The 18,964-nt window shown below is 39.9% G+C and overlaps 1 protein-coding gene across 3 annotated transcripts in view; it reads right to left on the minus strand.

Moving 5' to 3' along the window:
* Window positions 1-4,494: 4,494 nt before the first annotated feature.
* CDH11 (cadherin 11) overlaps window positions 4,495-18,964 on the minus strand; it is an 84,105-nt gene continuing 69,635 nt past the window's right edge. For 2 of the 3 annotated variants that reach the window (XM_065898694.1, XM_065898695.1), the window contains 2 exons: window positions 8,162-8,413; window positions 5,323-5,819 (listed from right to left, as the gene is read on the minus strand). In XM_065898694.1, the coding sequence (XP_065754766.1) occupies window positions 5,323-5,819; window positions 8,162-8,413 (749 nt within the window). Of the gene's footprint in view, window positions 5,820-8,161; window positions 8,414-18,964 lie in introns of all 3 variants that reach the window. The other variant, XM_065898693.1, reaches the window with a different exon arrangement.

Here is an 18,964-nt window from a genome sequence, read left to right on the forward strand (position 1 = left end):
TTACTGCCAAGCTTGAGCTAAGTCACTGATTATGAGGAATAGTCATCGCGGTTAGCTCTTCAAGTTTAAAGGATGAAACCCTTGATCAAGGTGGGAGAAACGAGATGTATTCCCATCCAGCTTTGACAATCACCTCCTGTGTATGTGTTGGAGAGACACTTAGCCTCTCTGGTCTAGTAAGATGGGGATTGTAGCACATACTTTGTCTTCTCATAGGAATGAGATCAGTGTCGTATCTAGTGCATGTTCTCCCACACAGTACAGGCTCAAAAAAAGCCTCATTAATTGAAGAAAAGAATTAGTGCATTAATTAATACTCCTTTTTATTTTTCAAAGCATTTGACATATAAGGATAAGGTTTATGCTTACTAATTATCCTTATTAATAAAACTAAAGTCAGCATTACTCTTCAACACCAGAGGGACTTACTTTACCATCAAAATACTCCTTTAAAGTTGAGAGAGAGCAGTGAAACCCAGTTAAAAATACAGTCACTCCTGAGACTTCACCACCTGACGACCCTTACTCCACATGCCCAGCCCTACTTCTGTAGTGAGCTAAGTGGCAAATCCATGTTTCTGATTACCTAGTTCCACCTAGCTGCCACACAAGCATCTCTAATTTACAACTCCAACCCAAACTTAATTCAGCTTCTTTCCCCCTAAACCACTTTTCCTTTTGGATTTACAATCCCAGATACCAAAAGCACAATCCACTCAATTTCTCAAGTAAGGAAGCTTAGTATCTCACTGGCATTCTCTAATCAGTCATCAAATCTCGATCAGTCTGTCTTGTCAGTGTACCATCATTCATTCAAGTATTTTTAAAAAATATTTATTTATTTTCCTTATTTATTTTGGCTGCATTGGGTCTTAGTTGCGGCATGGGGTATCTTCGTTGAGGAACACGGGATCTTTTGTTGCGGCATGTGGGCTTCTCTCCAGTTGTAGCATGCAGCTTTTCTTTCTCTAGTTGTGGCACGCAGGCTCCACAGCTTGTGGGCTCTGTAGTTTGCGACATGCGGGCGCTCTTATAGAGGCGTGCAAGCTCAATAGTTGTGGCATGTGGGCTTAGTTGCCCTGTGGCGTGTGGGATCTTAGTTCCCCGACCAGGGATCGAACCCGCGTCCCCTGCATTGGAAGGCAGATTCTTTACCACTGGACCACCTGGGAAGCCCCTCATTCAAGTATTGACTGATATGTTTGAGACAAAATGCAAAGAACTGGGAATACAAGAAGACAAGATCCCTGCCCTCTTGGGGCTTGCATTCTGGTGGGGTGGTCAGACTCACAGATACAGGAAAAGCCAATAAGCAAAATAAGTTTACAGAGTTGTAACTGATACAAAGGAAACCAGCAGAGAATGAGCTACTTTAGATGGACAAGGGGGCACATTTTGCCTGTATGAGGAACTAAAAGGTGGCCAAGGTGGTTGGATCACAGTGCGCTGATAGGAGAATGGAGTAAGATGAAGTTGGAGAGATTTGCAGGGTGCTGATCATGTAAAGCAATAAAGTAAGGGAACTGACATATATTTAAGACTTTGGGAAGCCAGTGAAGAGGTTTAAGTTATGGAGTCATGTGGTCTGAGTTGGGACTTCATATCCCTCTGGCTTCTTTGTGGAGAAGTTGGGAGCAGGCGAGCAGCTAAGAGGCTGTGTTCGTCCTTCAGGTCAGAGATGATGATGGGTTAGACCAGGCTGGTGGCAGTGCAGAAACAGCAAAGCCTTGCCTCTTTTCCATCACCAATTTACTGAATTATTTTTGGATACTTCTATCATATTTTGACATTCATAATAACCCTCCTGACATGCCTCTAGGTTTATATGCTCCTAATCTGTCCGCCACACTGCCTGGCAGCTAGATTTGTCCACTCTTCTACTCAGAGATCCCAACTCACCCCCCATTGTCCTACAGAGGCTCTCAAAAAGAGGTGAAGGATGTTGCATAATTACCCAGGAGCAATTTCAAATACTATTGACCAGGTGTCACCCTATACACAGGGTTATACTCTCTGGGCAACTTGAATGTGTATTTTTTAATGAGTTCTCCAAGTGATATAGATAATCTGCTCTCTTATTTTCTCCATCATGCCAGGAACAGTGGCGTATAAAATGCAACTTAGCTAAACACAAGATCTGTCCAGAAAGGCCATGATTGGCGTACCCTCCATTCACAGTTAACATCTCACCATATCCTATTATGTCTTTTATTTATTTTCTTCCCTCAACTCTGAAGGAGAGAAAATAGCCTGATGCATTGTCTGGGGAGGTGGGTGGGCATAGAGGTAAATAGCTGATTACAAGGCAAAAGGATCGATATTTTGGAAAGGGTTGGAAAGCCTGAAACACATCAGGAAGCAAGATTCATTCTGCCAGCTTGAGAAACGAGCACAGGGTCTACAAAATAAGATTTTGATGAGTGAATGAAGGAGTGAATGAATGATGATTGAAACAATACCTACTACTGAAGGACAAGAATAACAAAGCAGAGTCCTTTCTTTAGCTGAATCCATGTCATAAAGCAGTGATTACTTTATATTGAAATAAGGAAGGACCACTTAAACTAAGATTGCTTTTAAGGTAATATGTTCCAAATGAAAAAAGGACTCCACTAGTTGGGAAAGACGTTTTATTCCCAAGCTTCTAAGAGGGTTCTTCTACAAACAATAGAGACTTAAAGTAAAAAAGAAAAGATAAAAAGAAAAACAAGTATTTTTAACTATTGAAAAGTAGACAGCCTTTTTAAAAACAAAAATTAAACATAAAAAACGTGAAACTGTAGTTGTCAAATCTAATCCAAATACATTCCTAGAAAAAAGGATCATCCACGGTGATGGGCTTACTTACAGCTGTATACTTGTTTAAGTGCTATTCATTTTCTTTTTTTTTTTTTTTAATTTATTTTTGGCTGCGTTGGGTCTTCGTTGCTGCATGCGGGCTTTCTCTAGTTGCAGCGAGTGGGGGCTACTCTTACTTGCGGTGTGCGGGCTTCTCATTGTGGTGGCTTCTCTTGTTGCGGAGCACGGGCTCTAGGCGCGCAGGCTTCAGTAATTGTGGCTCACAGGCTTAGTTGCTCCACAGCGTGTGGGATCTTCCCGGACCAGGGCTTGAACCTGTGTCCCCTGCATTGGCAGGCAGATTCTTAGTCACTGCGCCACCAGAGAAGGCCCAGTGCTATTCATTTTCCTTTTGAGTTATTTCTTCACTTCAAATTCAACTGGAGATCTGTGCAAATCTAGCAAAATATTCTTTGGATTACAAAAAACATATAAAAAATGAACAAAACCTGCAATTATGGAAGTCTTGAGAGTGTGCAATCCTTCACTGAAATGAAAGATTCCAAAGTGACATTGTCCACAGAATTTATTCCGTTGAAGTGTTCAGACAATTTGATTTAAATGCAAAGGAATATGGAAGTGAGCACTTCATCAAAACATTTCTCTTTTTATGCATTTTGACTGAGTCATAAAAATAGTATGTAGCAGGATATCAAGAAATTGCTTGAAACAAACTCCCACAATAAAGTTAAAAAAAAAAAAAGAAGATAATCTAAAAATTATCTGCAATCATAGAGAAAGCGTGTGCCCTCTGTCTAAGGGAAAGAGGAAAAGCACTTACAGCATAGCGTAACCTGTGTGTCCTTTCCCCGAGTATTGCTATGTTTTGACCTTTGGCCCTATGGAGCAGGTGAAGTGTCCTTCACAGAAGTCCCAACCCCCAGGCAGCAAGATGGGACTGCAGGAGACTGCAGGCATACTCACAGATCAAATGGTATTGACCCTCAGAAGCCACCATGGTCCCTGTCCTCATTCTGAGCTTATGGCCCAAAGCATATTTTAAAACAAGGTTTGGAAATGAATTGCTCTTTCTTTGATAAAACTTTAGAATGCCACATTGTTTTAAGAGGAGTTAAAATTATAAAAGGAAAAATAAGCAGTTTCAACTGGCAGGGGCATTATGATAGCCTGGCAAGATCAAAGTAAGGAAGAATAGAATAACATTGGAGGTCTGATCTGATAACTACACGTGGCAAATGTATATTTTTGACTCTTCACCCCGCCAACCCTCAAATGCTCGGTATGGGGCATAAAATCTTCATCTTGAACTTCAGAGTTCTGATCATTTCATTCCCTCATGGACTCGTTTCTCATAACCATCAAATTACTGATACACAAGATAAACGCATATTATATAACAAGTATTGCAAAATCATAGACTGACCTAGATCTTTAGCATCCTTCTTTTATAGAAGATGCGTGTGAAGAGAAGGCAGGAAGCTAACACCGAGAATGTACAAAAGAGCTTTAAACAATGCTACAGAATTTTGTCTGAAAAAACATATGTAAAACATATTTGATTTTAAATAAACAATAAAAGCAGCAGACTACAACAGATCATAAATAGTTATTAAAAGATCACAAATATCTTAAATTAGAATTATAAATTGGGTCATTAGAAATAATTTTTTTCAATGTTAAGAATCAAACCCAGAATTAAAAAAGAATCTTTTTTTTATTTCAAAGGTTGCTTCTTATATTGAAGCTCATATTAAAGCAACAGTACAATGTTCATAAAATATAAGTGTGATGCCGTAACATTTCTTACATGTCAGAATACTGATATTTGTATGTATACTAAAATAAGAACTTTAAAATTGTACAAATAGATACATTAAAAATGACATAGAAATAGGGCGCCTCTCACTGAAACAAGACAGTTATATCTGGCACGTATTAGTTTAAGATGAAAGTAGAAGCAAAAAGATTTACAAGAATCAGCAGTAACAAGATTGATACTCAAGAGACATAATTGTACATTGTATTGTACATACATTGTATGGGTTTAAGCTGGCTGAATATTATATATTTCAAGTTTAAAAATGCACTACATATAGAGTGTCCATAGTTTAAGGCGAAATTACAGCTCAGAACTGTTGTCCTTTCTAATTTTGTGGAAGCTTCTTTGACAAATTTAAAAAAAAAAAGAAGAAAAAAAGACTTAGATGTTCATAACACATAAACAATTTCCCTTCATTGTGAGTTCACCGTTAGACTTCCCCTTCTCTTAAATATTTTGTATGCCAAGTGGTTTTCCTCTAGCCAAGTTGATAAACTTCAATATTTGCCTTTTTGTGAGAAAAGGTACTTCACAGTATTTACCACTTTGATGTCCTTGCAGTTTTATTAAATGTATCCTCTCTGTAAAACTTTGCTTGTTTTAAATGAGCCTTTCCTTGTTTTAAAAAAATACCTGTTTACATATCTTCTAGATTCTTCAGAACACCAGACACAGTTCTTAAGGCCAAATTTGTATCGTTTTTGTTAAGAGTCGTCATCAAAAGTGTCTTTGGAACCATACAAGTCCGCTAGTTTCTTAAATCGAGGTCCCCAGTTCTGCAGGTAGTCATAGTCCAAGTCTGAATCTGTGGTGGCCGACTCTAAGGAACTCAGGGACCCGGCCACAGAGCCCCTGCCTTCGTAACCATAGATCTGGATGGAGTCATAAGGAGGGGCGGTTGGGTCATTATCTGCCTCCTGTATTCTCGTGTTGATGAAGTCATCCACATCCACACTGTTGGGTGCTGGCCGGAGCCCAGGTCTAGGCATGTACTGATATTCAGGTTTTATGTCTTTGCGAGGGATAAATCCATTGATACCATCAGGGTTCTGGAGGGTGGCAATATCAAAGGCTTCTGTGTCTTCTTCCCCACCCCCCTCATCATCATAGGTAATGATGTTCTCACGGACATCTTCTTCCTCGAAGACAATGAGTGGTTCTTTCTTTTGCCTTCTCAGTGTCACAAACAACACTACGATGACTATAGGGAAAAAAAAGAAAAAGAAAGGAAGCATAGGTTAAGCCCAGTCTTCTGGGTTCTTTTCCCAGGGAAACTCTGCTTACCTTAAAGCATGGTGTACACATGCTTCAGAACTGGGACCAGTCTATGAAATGAGAGCTTTACCTGGAATCCCCAAAGATGTGCAAAGTTGCCCTATACCTGGCTCTTCATCTGCAAAATTCTTCCAGGAAAATATTATATCCAAACAAACTGGCAAGTTGGAACTATTTTGAGTTTTTACAAATGAATCTGACACTATTTAGAAGTCATCTTCAGAAGAATTAGGAAGATTCTAAATGTGTCCGTCTGCAGCCTCTTAAAAGTGGGTTATGCCTGTTTCTTTTTGCAAAGGAAGACAGCTGCCTCTCCAAAGTTTACAAATGAGGACATTCAGAGACTTGAGGTCCTAACTTTCTACAGGAGGTGCTGAGCCCCTGCCCAGAGTTCTGAGGTGGGGTCAGCATTGACCTTACTCTACCTTTATAAGAAATCTTATCATAAGCATGGCTAGACTCTCTTCACACCACTGTATAGAAGAGGGGTAGTTTATAAAGACCCCCAAGAGACAAATGACAAATCTTCTCTGAGTACAGGGAAACAGCGTCAGATGAAACCACTGTAACTGTCTCTTTCCTGGGAGAGGGGATTCCACTAAACTCAGGGCATCTAGGATGAATAAGCAGAGTTGCTTATAAGGAAAGCTCTGACACTGTTTCATTCTCTATCAACCCCCCCACTTCCCCACAATGTTCCATTGGAACACTCGCCCGCACACTCAGCAAGACTGAAGAAAGCGTTTGTGGCTGAATTTGGCAAGTGACTTGAGAGCCCCTCTGGGTCCACCATCACTCTGAGATGCAGGGATGAGGGTCTGCCCTGGACCAGACTGTGAACGGCTTCCAGTGCTCAGCAGGCAGTGTCTTTCCCCTGTGCCTTCTGTAGCAGCACCCTCACCAGGACCATTCTTTTTCACTTTCTTTGCTTGGCTGACTCTTTATCTTTCATCACAAAAATCCTTCCTGATATCCCATTCTGATACCAGACAGGGCTATTGGTATCTACTCTATGTACCCACCTGGCCATCACCGTGACACGTGTCACACTGTTCACACATCTGCCTCCACCACTAGATCATGAACTTCTCAGAGCTTTTCTGTTTTCTGCTCCCTCTGCTTGGACTATCCATCCATCCCAGCCCCTTTCTCCAGCTGGAAAGCTCTTTCAGCATCTAATAAGTATGTTACATCCTCCAGGAAGTTGTCTCTGACCTTCCCAGTCAACATCAGGTACTTTCTACTCTTGTGCCCCCACTGCCTTAGGTTCGTGTCTCTATCATGGTGCTCACCATGTGCCTCTACACTTTATCTGCTCATGCCTATTTTCCTCAATAGACTATGAACTTTTTGATCACTGAGATCTTGTATGATTCTTCTCTTTATCCCCCAGGGCTGAACACAGGGCCTGGTACCCAGAAAATACTCATGAACTATTGGTTGAACTAAACTTGCTGGCTCTTCCCTGTGTATCAGGGACACATTAATTCATTCAGTGAAGAACTAGCCGTCATGGAACAAGTATAAATTTGATGTCAGACATACTTAGATTTGAATCCTGATGTTTTTGTCATACACGAGTTCGGAGGTTTTGGGACAACCGATCTAATCTTCCTGAGGCCCGGCACTGGTAGATGCTACCTGCGTCAGCACATTCCTGCTATTACAGAGTAAACCACGGATGGGACCATGTGCAGAAGAGGGGCACCTAACTCAGCAGGCAAGTGCAGGAAAAGCTGCTCTGGGCTCCCCATGAGCTGATGCATGCACCCAGATATTACATATCACATCCAGAGGAGGAGCCCAGATCAGCTTCAGCCAGGCCAGTCTTCATCCAGTTCCTTGAGTCCTTCATAGACCGTCTTTGACATCACGATTATTCTTTCTACCTCTAACTCTTCTCATTCCTCTTGTAAGGCACACCATTGTTCATATACTAGGTCTTTGCCTAAATTCCTCTCCTGAAAAATCTCTGATGTTAAACCCCGTCCCCTGCTGATGCCCCCAGATGTCTTCTGTTACACAGTCCTGTGATGCCCAGCATTTGCTCATCACAACCACCTCCAACTCGGCTATAATGCTTGTTAAGTTGCCTGTTCCCCCACCATACCCTAAAATACATGAGCAGTCAGGCATCACCTCTTTTTTGTCTCAAATTGCCTCCATGGCATATAGCACAATTCCCAGTAACTTGAGAAATATATGTGTTTCAAGGATGGGCATCTGGTTGAAAGGCCCTTCCTACAGGTAACCTGGGAGGTTCCTTACCCAGGAGAATGACGATGCAGGCAAGGATGGCGATCAGCGCCCCAGTGCTCAGGCCAGCGTTCAGGATGTAGGCCTCTGCGTTGCAGGACAACAGTGCCCCATTCACATCACACCCACAGACCTTGATGGTGAGGGTGTTGGTGCTACTCATGGGAGGGATTCCACCATCACTGATCACAATGGGCAGGAGGTACAAATCCTGCTTCTGCCGACTGAACCCTCCGCGCCGGGCGTACACCCCTGCGGTGTTATCTGTTGGAAGAGGGGAGACAAGGTGTACTCGCAGAGCAAGACCACGGAATCACAGACTTCACATCTTTGCGTTCAGCTTGGCTGATCTGAATGTGCTCTTCTCACCCCAAGGCTACAACCAGAATCCTCCCCACTTGTTCTTTAATCTAGACATCTATAGAAGCCACAGTCATTTGGCATGACAAGGATCCCTGAGTTTTGTCCCATCTCGAAATGAAACGCAGAAATCAGCTCTTTTTTATTTCGTCGATATGAATGCCTTCAGTGGCCGGGTAACCACACCATTTTCTGTTTGGGTGTTGTCCCTTTCCTCAAATACAAGGAAGTACGGGCTTCAATCCCACACTCTATGTTAATATACAATAAGATTAAATATATAGGCGAGTGTGAGAAAAAAACACACAAAACCCTTCTTTTTCATGTTTGTACTTTCCCTACTTCGTGACAAGCCTTTGGCCAGTTTTTGTTACTTTTTTGAGAGATTTCTAATCCACCCTCAAATCTTGCCCAAACTATGAACCCACTTATAAGTCCTAAAGGAAAATATTATCTTTAAAGTGGAAATATTTTATAAACCCAGCAGCAGGTTTACAGTTTCTCTGAAATTCAGCCACCCAGTTAAACCTGTCACTCCTGCTTAAAAAGATGACGTTTTCTCTGCTGCTCACACAACACAGCCCACATCTACACGGTGGATCACCAGATAGTTCCCTGATCTAGATTTTACCTTGCCTTCTAGGCTCATGCCTGCCCCTTCCCACACGCCCCGGTTCAGCCTGCTGTGCAGAACTCATGTCTGTTCCCCAGCACACTACACTCTTTGTATGCCTTGGCTTTGACCCTTTGCTTTAATGCCCCCAAAAGCCGTTCCTTTGATCATTACAAGTCAACTTCTCAAGCCTCAAAACTGAATCCAAAAGCCACTTTCTGGGAGCCATTTCTAGACCTCTCCCCTCTTCTCCTTTGTGACCCATCCTACTGTACGTTCCTACAGAAATCAGCCTCCCACTCTTCTGTCATTATTTGGTGGCATAACTACTTGGGTCTCTCCTAGACTGTGAACTTCTAGACAATAGGGGCTTTTATCTGATTCATCTCAGTCTCTCCAGTGCTGGACACACAGCAGACATTCAATAAATATTTGTTGAACAAATGTCGTAACCTTGTTCTGGGAAAAGTTTCACCCAAGTTCCAGATGTTCGTTTTCATGTATTTCCCAATTGTTTGTAACCTATTCCTCCAAATGCTTCCTCATCGTGTTTTCTGCATATCTCTACCAGCCAAAAAGAATTTTTCTAGGCCATATGCTCTGCGTTTGGAAAACATCGCTATTATAAAACTGTGGAAGTTTTGAATATACTCCATCAAATTATACACACACACACATACACACACACACATCCTCAATATGGCACACATTTTTTTGTGTGAGTTAGGAATCAGTAATTTATAGCAATAAGAATGTTATGACCAACATGATGGCCCAATAGCCAGCATGCTTTAAATGGATTGACAGGACTATGAATTAGCTCTTGTGGTAGGAAAAATTATCTTAGAATCTAAAAATTGAATTCATATATTTTAGGTTAAAGGAAATGTAATATATTCTGTGTGAGATAAAAAATACATACAAATGGCAGATTCAGTCTCAGTTAGGACTGAGCAGATATTCTGAGTATTGCAGAAGGTAAGGTGTGTGTACCTGCTGGCTTTTGGCAAGACTTATTAATGACAGATCCTCTGCCCTTTGCTGCCAATCTCTCAATAAAAACAGGGCAGAACAGCTAGCCCTCATTTCTGTATTTTCGGAAGTTTGTGTGATTGGTGTATATTGCTCTTACCACTGGAGGAAAATTATTTGTACTATGAAAAATCATGAAAAAATAAAAATAAGCTGGTCAAATAGAATGTTAATATTCAGTTTCCTGACTGTTCTTTCCTATTCTAGGCTATAACATTGTTGTATGCTTAACAAATACAAAAAATTTACATATCTACATAATTAATTCAAATGTTATTTTTTCCATCTCATAAATTTCTTTTGAATTCAAGTAAGACTTTCACAAATGAAATGTTAAAATATCGGGGCTTCCCTGGTGGCGCAGTGGTTGAGAGTCCGCCTGCCAATGCAGGGGACACGGGCTCGTGCCCCGGTCCGGGAAGATCCCACATGCTGCAGAGCGGCTAGGCCCGTGAGCCATGGCCACTGAGCCTGCACGTCCGGAGCCTGTGCTCCGCAGTGGGAGAGGCCACAACAGTGAGAGGCCTGCGTACCGCAAAAAAAAAAAAAAAAAAAAAAGTTAAAATATCTACCACATTTTAATGCTCTGAAATGTCACAAATGCCATCGTAAATAAAAATGAAAAATTTACGAAGAAAAGCAAATTAATTGCTCAGTCAAATATACCTCTCTGATACAAATGACATCCCCAAGAGGGCATTCACTTAGTTTATCTATTGGGTTCCACCCTGTTACCCATGGTGTAGTTTGGAGGGAATGTGACCTGAGTGTTTTTTATTTTTTTAAACCCGTGGAAGCCGTAATTTAAAATCTATTTTTCAATGTGCCATCCATGCAAGACTGTACCTCCGGATCATAGCAGGCTGGCTTACACATGAAGGTAATTGAAAATCAAACACTAATGGAAAACATGTTTCTGAGCAGGACACCAGCCTGCGAATTCAAGATGTTTCACATTCTGAACAGCTGAGTCCTCTCAGACACACTGTAACTATGAAATGAAAGCTCATCAAAGTACCCTGCTGACTGAACCATTTACTGTCGCTGAGTGATTCATCAGTAGAATCTCGAGAACTTTTAAAAAATGTCTTCTAGTCAAACATGTTTCACATATGGATTTTAAGATTAGTTTGAGAGGTGGAAAATAAATGGAGTGAAGGTCTCTTTCTGGGCATATTCTAAATCCATGCTTTAGAATGAGTCACTTGTCCTGTCAGAGCCTCACTTATTCATCTTTAAAATGAGGACGCTGGATGATATCAAGCATGCCTCATGGGGTTGCTTTTGGAACCAAACAATATAATAAAAGCCCATGGTTGTCCTCTGGGCTGTGCTTCCAGAGGGCTCAGGAATCATTCTACCAGAAAACCTAGCACCAGTATTGAGATCCTCCAGGGATGGTGAACTGATGAAGGGTAGATATGGTTAGACAAGAAGCGTGTCTAACCAGACTAGTTTGGCACTTAGGTGGTTACTGTGGTACGTAGGTAGTTGCTGTGGCATGAATGCATAAAATATCCCCCCTCTAGATCTAAGTGGCCCCAGCACCAATGCAGGGATGAGCTTTTCTGGGGGAGGGCCATGTCAGAGGAGACAGTGACATATTCTCTGATAGTCTTTCTTGTGGTCCACTCTGATCACTGATCTTTTACTAACAAAAAGAGCCACTATGGGCAGGGACTCCATGAAAATCAACTCTAGAAAAACAAGTGGAAAAAGAAACACACAGTAATAAAAAACCCCTCTAGGAAATCAATTTTGCATCTTATGTTTGGCTACAGATTCTCTCATCTAGATTATTTTAATTAGCCAGCTACTCCCTGTCTGTCTTTGAGAGGGTCCCCTTACTTTGGACATACACATTTCTGAGGTTTATCGGTGACCCAAGAAAAAAATAAAACCTTCTGTGAGGACACGTTTTCAGGGAAGTGTCAAATTGGCTCCATGGTTAATAAGATGAGGCAGAAAACGACAAATGTTGTATGGATTTTTAAATTTCCATCAAGAGATTTCTCAGACCCTTCTCCTTTATAAAGCTTCCAAAGAGCAAATCTCTCAGTATTTGGGGTCAGCAGACCTGGGTTTGAATCTCGACTCTTCTACATATCAATTGCCTGACTTTTAGACATGTTAGGTAAATGTCTTGATTTGCTGTATTCTCATCCAGAAAGCTAATAATTTTTAGGGTTAAATTTGATTCCATTCATAAAGGTACTTAGCATAGTGCCAGGCTGTTGGAGATGCTCAGTAAATATTAATTCTATTCTGGAAGCTCTCCTCTTGGTGCAGTAGACTAATGAGGAAGAGAAACATATTGACAAAGAGAGGAAAGTGAATTCTTGGAAATGTCATCGCAGTTTTGAATGCAGTTGCCTACATAGAAGGGCTCATCATCCAGAGGTAGGAGATAGTTCATGCTCTTCAATCCTGGGTGATATATTTCCCATGGTAAGAAAATGTTTTTCTTTTTTTTTTTTTTGCGGTACGCGGGCCTCTCACTGTTGTGGCCTCTCCCGCTGCGGAGCACAGGCTCCGGACGCGCAGGCTCAGCGGCCATGGCTCACGGGCCCAGCCGCTCCGCGGCACGTGGGATCTTCCCGGACCAGGGCACGAACCCGTGTCCCCTGCATCGGCAGGCGGACTCTCAACCACTGCGCCACCAGGGAAGCCCAAGAAAATGTTTTTCAAGCACCTCGGTGTTTCATCCTGACACCCAATGTTCTCCTCCCTGGCCACAAACATGGAAGCAGTTAGCAGTTCCTTTTTCTTACCCCTACTTAGGCAAAAACTTGTAAATGAGGCTATAAATTACTAGTATATGTGATGTACAAATTGTAGTATTTCTATTAATGGAAAATAAATTCAGGTTTCAAATTTTTATGGCTACAACCTGGACTCCTAATCGTATGCTGTTTTTATCTGCACACTTTGTCATTACACTAACAAAATGTAAAAGTTCCTGATAATGATGTCTCCATGGTACCAGTTTAGAGATGCAAATGTATGGGCTATGATGATGATGTCACCCAAGGGAGGAATATATACAACTGATATTAAAAGGGAAAATTATGATAGGGGAGCAGCCTTTGATACATAGACTGCACAGAGTGCCAACCTTGTATTAGGTAAAAAAATAATGGGAACAGGGCAAAATGGGCAGTATATGGGCATAGCCCCTGCATATTAACAACCTGAAAAAAGGAATCACTGAAGCAAAGGATTAGTACTTTCTGCTCTCACCATGATGTCAGGAGAGAGCCTTGGCCTAAGGTGAGAGAATGTTGCCCCAGTAGCTTTCCTAAAGAGCATCTTAAGATGCTCTTCCTTACCACTTCTTTTCCTCTGTCCCTCTCTGTTCCAAAGCTAAAAATTCCCCCACTGATCAACTTGATCAGAGATACTTCAGCCTGTGAAGATAGGCGCTGTCTGCATCAGACTGGAGCCCATCTCTTGAGACTGTTAAAGAAAAAAAAAAAAAAATGGAGAATCTAGGCCAAGCCTTAAGCCTTGCTCTTATTTAATTCACTTCTGACCTAAATCTACCCACTCTACCCTTTCCGCTCAAACCTCAGAGACAAAGTAGATCTATCTACCACATTAAAAGCTTCCACACACTTGAAGACAGTTATGCAGTCACTAGTAGAATAATCATTATTTGATTACTTTCTTCTGGGTCCTCTCTACTTTCCTTAGAAATGTGGCAATAGCTGTATAAGAATAATGAAAAATATATATATATACATATATATATATAGTGTGTCCCAAAAGTCTCAGTGGAGTTTCAAGTTTAATAATTTCAGAAGTACACATGCTATACAATTACAAAAGACATCATTGAAAGGTGTAATTATTTAGGTTTTTTAATACTCATTTAGAGATGTGATTTTTGAAAAATTAATTTCAATTTTTGATGCCAGTATTTGCCACCTTGAATCTGAGGGAGGGACTGAAATAATAGAAATTTCAAATAACATTTTTAAAGTTTGTAGCATTAATTTTCTGATCTGACTAATGCTTAAAGGTGAACTTAATAGCTTGCGTATATATCTTTTCTTGTCTTTCTGAACATCGTACAAGCCGTCTATCTACCCATAGTCACTGCTCATATTTCATTTCACAGTCTATGGTAACTGTTTGAATGTCTGTCCTCTCCATCAGACAGTAACCTCCCTGAAGGCAAGAACCTTGCTCACTCATCACTGGTTAGCAGTATTTTGTGTGTTAGAGGAATAAACAGTTGAAGGATGTTTCTTTCACTATATCTCAGCATCCATCTGGCTTTCCCACACAGTCAGATTTTACTGATTAGCTTGCCATCAATTTCCAGACTCCATCTTCTCCCACTTTGTACGTTTGAACCCAACTCCATCAGCGCTGCCTGTATCAATATTATGGATCTTGTTCCCCGTAAATATCATCTCTTTGTCTCATTATTCTTTTCTCATTATTTAGGGTGAGTCAGATCCAACTAAGTAACATTTATCGAGCTGCTAATATGTGCAAACCTTATTCCTTGTTACTTCTGCCTACCTTATCCCAAAGAATTTTTAAATTATGTGCAGAAAGTATAATTACCTTTATTTTATATGAAAAGAAGTGGAGGAAGCAATTGATCACAATAACATGGAAAATACAAACGAAACTAGGATTCAAACTCCTCTAGGTTTCACTGTATTTTTCCCAGTGCACAGCAGACCCTAGAATCCTGATATTATTGCATGCCAATTACATTGGTTCTTTTTTTTTTTAACCAAATTTCCCCAACATGGTTAGTTAATTAGATGGACCCCATCACAGCCTATAGCTAAATCCAGATAGACTCAGGTCCCAGATAAAAGAGCTGCTCTTAGAAACCTAAGATGTTTATGTCAGAGAGACCTACAAAGAATTAAGGGCACTCATTCAACACCTCTCTTCCCATAGCACTTCCAGAAACACACACACACCTTCAGAAACAAACCAACATGCAAGGGACAAAAAGAAATCTATTATTTTCTCAATATTTTGGAATAAAGGAAATGCTACAATGAGGTAAATTCTATGAGACTAGCCTTAAAATATTAATGCGGAAAATTGTTTGATGCAAGACTCTGATGGCTGTAATGTTTCCCCTCTAAATCAAGGAGCTACGCACTACAGGGGAAGGGGGAGGATCATGATCTTTCACTTAACACCTTTGACACTGAGGGATCGGCAAAATACAAAATGCAACAAATAACACTGTGGAATAATTGCCTATGTGCATGTGTGTATGAGGCATCTAAGTGTGCCCTGTTCGTGGTATCAATAGACTTTTCATTGTTATAAATTAGCACATCCCTTAGAATCAACTCTCCCTCCACTTTTGTTAGAGGACAATTTTCTCCTTTGGTGATAGGGAGGGAGAAAGGAATATATTTCTTGGTTTAAGACAAGGAAAACTACCAAGGAATTCAGCGGGATATAAACATTTAGGGTCTTTCAGTGAGTTGAGAATTCCCAAGAGTAGTTAAGTCAGTGACCAGAGGGAACCTTGAAAGAAGAATGTGTCTGATCCACCAAGAAGACCTATTTCTCTTTCTCTTGAATTGAGGAGGGGGTGGGTTTCCGGGTAAATTGTATTCTGTGTTGGACAAGCTGCAGCATGAATTTCAGGCAGAGAAGAGAACATAATTATTTATACAGTGAAAATGGCAGGGCATTAAAAGCCATCTGCCATTTTGATCTGCCAACAGAGCATCTTCCATATTGAAGCAATTAAGGGGGGAAAAGTTCCACAGAAATCTGTTTGGCTATCTTTGAATTATAAAAGTGAAAAACCAGAAGCATATTTAGATGATTTTTGGTGCTGCTCATCAAAAAAAGAACTGTCCTTAGTTTAGACCAAAAAGTGGGGGTTGCGGGGAAGGGGGAAGAGGAAAGAAGGAAAGATGTTTGCCAATTGGTCTAATCAGGGTCAATCTGTCTTGGCTATCTTTCCTTACACAGCCAAGCCTGCTTTCCATACAAACTCTTTTTTGTTCTCTTTGTTTTTTGTTTTTTTTATTTTTTAGCAGTTCAAACTTAACTCTGAATGTATCAGGTATCAGAGCTCATTTGATCTATAACTTGGCCCATATTAGATAACACACTTACAAAATAAATACATTTGAAAGTCACCTCTTCCTGGATCCAAACCTTAGATGTCCAATATAACTTTGTGGAATAATAAATAATGAAAGGGTGGATGGATGGATGATGCGGTCTTGGCTCCTACAGAACGTTCCAACACCAAAAGATGGGTTGTCTTTTTCAGCCTGAAGCTTATCTCATAACATAATCATTTTTCCACAGTAATAACTAATCCCTGAAATGTCTGAAGCACATTACATGTCTTTCCATCTACTCTTTCACTTTAATTCCTGCATTCAGTTAACCCATTTTTCTTAAGTTTTGGGGTACTGCCCCCACAGAGCTCACATTCTAATGGGAGACAGACAGGGAAATGTATGCTTAGAACGCAGAGTGATAAGAAAAATACTAGAGGTTAGTGCAGTGTTCCTGGTGCACAGAGGACATAGCATCCAAATGGGCTGGGGATGTCCAGCAAAGCTTCCCCTAAGAGACTTCATCTATGGTGAGACTTGAAAGAGGCAGTGGGGGTACATTTTCCACAGAACAAAAGCATGGACATGTGAGAGCATGGCATATTTGGGAAACTAAAGGTGGTTTGAAGTTTCTGGAGCCTACGTTATAAGGTAGCAAGAGAAAGGAGATAGTAGATGCAACGTTTATGGGAGGTAGATCATATCATTTCTTGCTCACTAGGCTATAAAGTTTCAGTTAAATCCACCAGAAATGGAGACCCATAGAATAATTTTAAGAAGAAAGACATTATCAGTAAGGGCTGAGTTAATGGGGGGCAAGACTAGAGTCAGACAGCCTGTTTGGAGGCCATCATGATAGCTACAGCTCCTCTGCAGGTAGGTCATGAAATAGTCACTATCAGAATTAGCTGTGCTTTCACAATATAACTAACTTTGCTGCATGTGCTTTTGGGAATTTCCTGATATCTGGGACTATCTGCTAAAGCCAATATTTAATCTTTAGCTCTTGCTCTTTTCTCTATATTTTATCATTGTTTAGAATAAGAGGTTTGGAACTTTAAAATATGAGGTTCAGTATCAGGATATGTCAATTTAATTTATTGAGTCATTAGGTCAAGGGTCAAAATCATACTATCTCTTTGTTAGAATCCAAAAATCGTGATTAAAAATTGAACATCCATTTTTAAAAATAAAATGCTAATGGAAAGGAAACTTCCTAAAATACACACACACCCTAACACAAATCTTAATTTTAATCTTCTTAATTTTAATCTAACAACCAATATTATGCTTAATGATGAAACTCTAGAAGTAATATCCCCATTAAAGTAACACGTAAAGCCATTATTATTGCTATTATTTAACATATAAAATGCAAATAATGCAATTTGTAAAAAAACCCCAAATATTAAAAAAAGAATGAAGCAAATTATTATTATTTAATTTTTATGTAGCTGTCTCCCTAGAAAACCTAAGAAAATAAGCTTAGAAGTTATATCACTTTAGAACAATGTCCAATAATAAATGAACTAACTAAAAGAGCTATAGTTTATACTAAAAATGGTCACTTAGAAAATATACATAATTTAAAAATCTACCTCATAATAGTATCTAAAATATAAAGTAGCTAGCCATAAACTTAGTAAGAAATGCATAGAACAAAAATGAAGAAAACTATAAAACATTCCTGATGGTAATAAAAAGAGAACTGAATCAGTGGAAAGTCAGATCATGCTTCTAGATAGGAAGAATATTTTAAAATTCTTAGTTGTTAAATTAATCCATAAATTTAAGGTAAACTCAATAAAATTCATGAAGATACTTATCAGGCACCTGAAAAATAATTCTAAATTATACCTGGAGGAACAACGAAACCAAAAGCTAAGAAAGAGTAATAAAATGAAAATAATGTAGACAAAACCCTTGTCAGATTTTAACACACATATTATACGTGTGCAACCGTTAAAGAAAAATATGATACTATCATGAGAATAAATAGAATAGGGAGAGTTGATAGTCCAAAAAAAAAAATCTAATAGTATGTAATGTAGGTGAAAATAAGGATGGCGTTGCAAAGCAATTGGAAATGACCATTTCTTAAATGATATTTAGGAAATGGCCAACAAAGGGAGCCTGTGTATTTATTTCACATGGATAAATGATTGAAATGGGAAACATGATATATAAGAAGATAAGCTAGGTGAATATTGATATCACTTTTCCATGAGGAAAGTCTTGCTAAGAATAATTTTAAGCAGAAAAACTGATACAAAAAGTACAACATCTATACTTTAGAACATAGCATAATCAGGATTGAAAGGACATTGAAACATTGGAGAAATCTATGCAATAGGTATGATAAGTCACAAGTTAACAGCATTAAAAGATGAAGAGACTTTATGAATCAATTGCAAATTGATGAATATACAGTTCAAAAACTGGGTAAAGGACATGAGTAGCCAATTTATAAAGCAAAAAAAAGAGTCAGGGAATTCCCTGGTGGTCCAGTGGTTAGGGCTCTGGGCTTTGACTGCAAGGGGCACGGGTTCGATCCCTAGTCAGGGAACTAAAATCCCACATGCCACGTGGCCGAAAAAAAGAAAAAAAAAATTTTGTACTTCCCTGATGGCGCAGTGGTTAAGAATCTGCCTGCAAATGTGGGGGACATGGGTTCAATCCTTGGTCCCAGAAGATCCCACATGCCACGGAGCAACTAAGCCCATGTGCCACAGCTCCTGAGCCTGT

This window comes from Phocoena phocoena, chromosome 20, assembly GCF_963924675.1.
Source record: "Phocoena phocoena chromosome 20, mPhoPho1.1, whole genome shotgun sequence".
In the NCBI taxonomy this organism is placed as follows: Eukaryota; Metazoa; Chordata; class Mammalia; order Artiodactyla; family Phocoenidae; genus Phocoena; species Phocoena phocoena.